The 6,544-nt window shown below is 40.6% G+C and overlaps 1 protein-coding gene across 1 annotated transcript; it reads right to left on the minus strand.

Annotated features, from left to right (window-relative positions):
- Positions 1-549: 549 nt before the first annotated feature.
- Positions 550-6,247, minus strand: MEOX1 (mesenchyme homeobox 1). The gene is made up of 3 exons (XM_059489282.1): positions 5,821-6,247; positions 3,338-3,510; positions 550-2,124 (listed from the first exon to the last, which is right to left on the minus strand). Exons 1-3 carry the CDS (start codon positions 6,245-6,247, stop codon positions 2,002-2,004), a joined length of 723 nt encoding a protein of 240 aa, XP_059345265.1. The 3' UTR covers positions 550-2,001.
- Positions 6,248-6,544: the final 297 nt, after the last annotated feature.

Here is a 6,544-nt window from a genome sequence, read left to right on the forward strand (position 1 = left end):
TCTGCCAAGAGTTTAGTCAGAAATGTAATCAGAAGGGAGAAAGGTTCAAGAAGGAAAGCCAAAATAATTTTCTGTTCTTACATGGAAAACTTCTACAGTAAACTTCATCTCATCTGTGCATGAGCAATTTTTTTAGCCAACTAGTTTTATGTCAGCTGAGTACTGAGATTATTGTCCTGTTTCTAACATTGAGTTTTTTAACAAAAAGAATTATATTCTGCCACTGTCCACCCTTCTCAGTGCTGCAGAAACTGGGATCTGACCATAAATCCCTGTCTGAACCACCTTCCATTTAAATATCTACTACAAGGAAGATAATTGACAGTAATTTTTCCTTATCATAAAGATCTGAAGAGACAGGGGTAGGTCTAGCCCAGAGAGAGAACATGCATAGCCCTAAATGCTATAACTGATTATATAGTAGTTATTATTTCCACAGAATTTACATGAGGCCCTATGTGAGACATCCCTGATGCTCTTTTCTTATTTTCTTTTTTTTTTCAGGGGCAGAGGAATGTTGGCATTTTGTTTTATGTAACTGCTGTTTTTTGATAAAGTCAATAAGAGCAAGTATGGGAAATAATAAAAATAACTGCAGTATGGGAAACCAGACACCAACCTAATTCACTTCCTCAGTGCTGCTCAAACTGCTCAAGTTTCTTTCACTTTAAATAATTTATTTTAAAAAATAATTATTTTTTAAAAATCGGTTTTGCACAAATATTTACTCTAAATTGTTGATTTTTTTCATCCATCAGAGCTCGGAAATGTTGAGAAGGAATGTAATGTATGTTTTTTCTTAGTAGATACAGTAAGCAGCTGTTTGAAAAGAATACAGCATCCTTGTTTTTTTAAAAAATGATATTTATCAATTTTGAGGTCTTTTACAAGTGGAATTACCACTAACAGCTTTATAAACATATAATCCAAATATACAAATTTGTACCCACCATATCTACAGTTCACATGCAACCACAACAGCATCAGAGTAAGGTGAAAGGCTGGAGCTGCAAATAATGGTTACCTTTGAAATATTTAAACCAAAGTTTCAGTATTCTCAAGGGTCATAATGTGGTACACTAGTGTGAAATTCTGCTTAAAATATGGCATTAGAGATGAAACAAAAGGATATAAGAAATGGGAGCAGGCTTTATGCTTTTCTAAATCATCATAATTTGATACGCCATAAATTTTGGTTGAAAGTGGGGATAATTTAAAGTGGGAATGTTCTTAAGTGTTCTTAAAACTTCTGGTGGTGCTGTGGCAGTTTATTGGAAAACTTGAAACCAAAATGGGGATATTTTAGCTGTTGTGTTGAGAGTTCAATCCCTGCTGTGCCTGCTGGGACATTCGGTAATGACTGCTTTGAAAAAATACCTGAAACTGAGATCTAGCAATTTAATTTCAGGATTTACAGTAAGCTTGGAAGAAATCTCCCACTGCAAATTGCTGCCATCCACAAGGCACTGACCTTCTTGGACTCTCTTCTGAAACTGGTGAGCAGACTTCTGTGTAAATCTATTTTTAGTCTCACATTTTATTTTGTAATCTTATTGTCTATTCATACAGGTGTCCAACTCATTTTGCAAGAAAAATCAGTGACTATAAAAGTATTTATTTCTCTCCAAGCAGGGCACAGGGAAAATGTGCATTATCAAGTCCAAATGCAGACTGAATAGGTGTGACCAGGGGAAGCCTGGATGAGGACAGACCTGCATATTCTGATTAAAAATCTGCATTTTATGGATGTTTGAGAGTCTCTACAATATTATTCCTGTTTTGTATTCAGTGTTTGTTGTTGTTTGTTTTTTTCTATAGAACCATCTGTGGTAGTAAGACAGTTTGAGAGACAAAAATCAAAACCATGCTGTCCTTTGGCGTTTTTTCCCCTTGTGCTCTTTAATTGCCTCTGTAACCTCATTGTGTAGCTGATTTTAAGCAGTTTGCACCCACATTCCAACCAATTATTTTCTCCAAACTCGTCTCCCATTGCTGCAGGGATTACTCAGAGCTGGGGGAGGCAGCAGAGTCCACATCCTCTGTGTCATGTTCCTGTGAGGGCACTGCTTGCCCACCTTTAACACGTTTCCACTTCATTCTTCTGTTCTGAAACCACACTTTGACCTGGGTGATAAAGAGAAAATAATTACTTGTTGCCTCAGCCTGAGCTGTATAAAGCATATGTGTGTAGAGAGATGGTTTGTGGAATTCTAGAAGAAAAGGTGAACAGAGTTTGACTAATCCATCTCTCTAATACAGACTGCAACAGTTATTTCTAAAATGCTCCACACAGATGTTCCTCTGAAACCCTCAAGGGTAGTACAAGGGCTTTGCCTGGAATCTTCATGTCAAACAAGGCACAGTGCCTCTCATGTATTTTTAACATCTAGGCCTTCCAATCTAATGCTTCAGGAATTTTAATTTGCCTCATATAATTACACAATTCTTCTGCTGTCCACTTAGCATTGATAAGGAAACCTGGACTGAGATGACAATGAGAGAACAGAAATACCTCTCTCCACAAAACTTTGTACAATTGTCTTTCCTTATAAAAAGAAAAAAAAAATCCACCTCAAAATACCACCTGACCCAGGAAGAATGCACATATCAAACATTAATTCCAACAATTTCCTTTAGTTAAAGGTGATATCCATATTCCACATGTAAACCTTGATATATCAATAGGCACCAATGAATGGTGGTAAACAAGAACTCAGCAGAGACCAGTTATTACCAGGGCTATCTTTAGCTGAGAGAAACATAATTAAAATATTAACTACTTACAGAAATATGCAATGAAGGTGTCACAGACATATTTTATGAAAAATCCTTTCATTAGGATCTTTTCTCCTGAGAAGCTGAGAAACTTCAGCTTCCCCATGTTTTGCTGCTTTGGAATGTGATTTGGAGAATTGTTTACCCAGCATGTGAAATTGTTCTTACTTGATGACCAATGACAGCCACCTGTGTCGAGGCTGTGAGCAGTCACAAGATTTTATCATCATTCCATTATTTTCCTTGCTAGCCTTCTGATGAAATCCTTACTTCTATTCTTGTAGTATAGTTTTAATATATCATTTTCGTTTGATATAATATATATCATAAAATAATAAATCAGCCTTCTGAAACATGGAGTCAAGATTCTCATCTCTTCCCTCATCCTGGGACCCCTGAGAGCACCACCACAAAAAAGGTGTTTGAAAGAATGTGGAGGCTTGGTTTTAAAATACCTCTGTGCCACTGCAAAAGCAGACCCTTGAGTAACATAATCTGATTTTTAGCATTAGGGAGAAGTTGTGGGGGAGGAAAGAGGAGCTGGGGAGGGTTTGGGAAGTACTTGTCTTTCGGTGAGATCCAGGTTCACAGCTATCTCGTATCTCCTGAGCCTTGTCAAGTAGTTGTGGTGGGCAAATTCAGCTTCCAGCTCCCTCAGCTGCTCCTTGGTGAATGCTGTCCTTTCCTTCCGTGATCTGCTGCTGCTTTCTGCCTTATTGCTGGAGATCTGGGTCTCTAGGAGGCAAGCACACTGCTGTGATTTGGGGTTATGCTGGTGTGGATGAACATGTGGCAGTGGCAGAGATCTAAAAAACTCCTTGAAGTGCTCAGTGGAAGATTTAAGATGTTTCTTTGTGCCCCCTTGAGCTCAGCATGTTGATTTGGAGAGGACAGAGGTGGGACAGCTTGTGGTAATCACCTAACCTCTGAACAGAGAGAGAAAATAAACTATAACCAATGCAAAGTACCTGGGAGCTCCTCACAGCCCTGTGGGAAGAACTCCCTTTCCAAGGGGCAGTTTTCACAGTGGGAATAATTTTAAATGAATATTTGGATATTATGGTGTGTAGCTTGGAACCTCTCATCCACACTGTGTGCCACACGGTATTGTCAAGAGAAATAATCCTAATCCATGGCTTGAGGTTCTGGGAGATTCCAGAGGTGGAAATGTGGCCCAGCTGCTTCAGTTTTGACAACAGAATGTGAGAAATGACAAATGTGTGAAAGGACAAATCGTCTTGGGCAGGTTTTCCTACTGTACTGCCAGTTGAAAAAGAAGAAAGGAGAGCAAGGGAAGTTCAAGGAAATTCAGGAAAGGAAATTCAAGGAAAGAAAAGGAAAGGAAATTCAGGAAAGGAAAATAAATAAAATAAAATAAAATAAAATAAAATAAAATAAAATAAAATAAAATAAAATATGTTTGAATGTGTCTCCTTCCAGGATCCCAAGCAGCTTCAATTCTGTGTTTAATTTAGCAGCTGCCTCTCCCCTTGCCTCAGTGGTCACTGGTAGGTGGAAGCTCAGAGCTCTCAGGGATGTCATTGCTTACAGCTCCCTGCAAGGAAGAGAGCAGGGGACAGCAGAAAAGATGAAAAGAAAGTGTGAAGAGTGCTAATAAGAGAGAAAAAAGAAAAGTTTTTCTTCTGTTTAAAACAGGGAGATGTGCTTTGGAATCAGTCTCTTTAATGATAAAGATAATGTGAGGAAGCTGAAATCTGCTGTTTACCTACGACTAGCTGATGTTTAAATGAAAGTGGTGTTCACCTTTTAAATTATTATTATTTTTAAACTTCTTTGTATTTGGGAAAATTTTGCCTAAATATGCTTTTTCAGTATAAATGAACTTAAATTCTACAAATGTCTGCAAAACCTAGAAATCAATCAATCAATCAATTAATATTTTTATCCCTGCATTCTCTGCCTGTGAAATGAGGCTACAGGAAAATACTCTCCACTTGGTAGCAGGGCTGTGGGAAAAAGCACAGTGTAGCTTTTAAGTGAATATTATGGTATTTTAATGAATAGAAGTATCTTAAATTTTAACAACCTCCTAAGTAAAAACAATTTAATGCATATTTCACTGATTTGGATCTGAGATATCAGCAACTTAGAGTTTTTATAACTATGAGATTATTGGTTTTTACACTATAGAATGTGCTTTGCCAGCTAGGGTGACACCATGAAAACCATGAACATTTTCTGCCCTGCTGGACATTGTCCTGATGGGCAAACTTTTAGAACCTCCTGTTCTGAGGTTAAAATATTTAACATTTAGGGACCCCAAACAGAATTTATATTTAAAGGAAGACTTTGCCTCTTGTACTCTTGACCACAACTGAGATGTCAAATCCCTAGTATGACATTCCCTACTACCACAGGCAGCTCAAAGTGAGGGATCTTTGCTTTCTGCCATTCTTTTGCTCAGACAAATGGCAGGTGTGAATGTAAAACTCTGTAACTCCACATCCTAGTGGAGTTCTGTGTGTGTACATGCCATGGGACTCCTGCTCAGTTCCAGCAAATTGTGCTGGTGAGTAAAATGCCTAGCTCAGTTCCCAAGATCTGCAGGAGTAAAATAAAATACAAAGACCAGAAAAAGAATAAGACAGTAAGTTAGTCATGTTAGACCAGTTTAGACAGCCCTGTTACTGTCTAAAGTTTCCCCAGTCAATATTATGAAATGTTTTGCCCAGCAGCTTGCTTTCTTAGGTCCCAGTCTCACCAGGTGTTCTCGTTTCTGCTCGGAATTCCTGCTCTCAAACCGCTCGGGCCCTGATCTCCTCAGGGAGCTCTCGCTGTCATCCTGCACTCCCAGATGTTAAAAATAGGTTAGAAAGTGTTGTAAAATAGTCGATAATTGTTAAGCGTGTACTGTTAGTCTGGTTGTTATGTTGTAAAAGTGGTGAAAAGGGTGGTTATAAGAAATTACACCTGAGTGAAGTGCACCACTCCCCAAGCTAAATGAGCCAGCCTGGAGAGAACTGTAAGGGCCAATCAAGCACCTAAAACAGCACTGTCCCACAACCCTGATTTCACATCACCTACCTGAGCTTTCCTTTTTCCTTCTGGATGGCTTTTTCTCAGAGTCACTTGTAGGATTTGCTGGTGCCTCATCATCCTCATCCACAGCCACGCTCACCAGGCTGGCGCTGCTGCCCTCTGACTCTCCAGAAGCCAAGGCCAGCCCTGGGTTTGCTCCTCTGGTGGCCTCAGGCGCTGCCAGGTGCCACGAGGGGTGCTGGAACGAGGGGTGCTGCTCCTGGGGGAAGCTGTGGGCAGCTGGCACCAGGCAGGAGGCTGAGAAATCAGGGTAAGCAGCAAAATCTGCTTTTTGCTGGAAGGAGAAGGGTGCTGCTGGGTAGTGGCTGAGCCCTGGAGCCGAGCTCAGCTCGGGCTGGGAGCTCCTCACACAGCCCCAGAGCAGCGGGGGAGGCTGTGGGCTGCTCATGCAGCTGCTGCTGCTGGGATCCATCTGCTCCCAGTCCTGCCCACACCTCAGGGCTCCTGCCTGCTGACAGCTCAGCCTCCAAAAGCACCGGAGGAGCAGAGGGAAACTCTTCCAGATGTTACAGAAATCTCCTCCCTAAGCAGCAGTTTGCTGGTGATGCTGCGGCAGGTTTGCTGCTTTAGGAACTCTGGTTCTGAAGGTCTTCATTGCCAAGCAGATTTAGGCGGGGATTGCCATGAGCTGCTTCCTTGCGAAGTGCTGGGCATGAGTGAAACACTTTTTAAACACTGGGCTGGGGAGACAGTGACAAGTTTGTGAAGT

Source organism: Ammospiza nelsoni, chromosome 26, assembly GCF_027579445.1.
Source record: "Ammospiza nelsoni isolate bAmmNel1 chromosome 26, bAmmNel1.pri, whole genome shotgun sequence".
Lineage (NCBI taxonomy): Eukaryota > Metazoa > Chordata > Aves > Passeriformes > Passerellidae > Ammospiza > Ammospiza nelsoni.

Excerpts from the sequence above, each read along its gene's own strand:
- MEOX1 (XM_059489282.1), bottom strand. The coding sequence starts at position 6,247 with ATGGATCCCAGCAGCAGCAGCTGCATGAGCAGCCCACAGCCTCCCCCG. Across the intron at positions 3,511-5,820 it reads AAGGAAAAAGGAAAGCTCAG|AGACCCAGATCTCCAGCAAT; the intron begins GTAGGTGATGTG and ends CTTGCCTCCTAG. Across the intron at positions 2,125-3,337 it reads TGGATCTCACCGAAAGACAA|GTCAAAGTGTGGTTTCAGAA; the intron begins GTACTTCCCAAA and ends TTTATCACCCAG.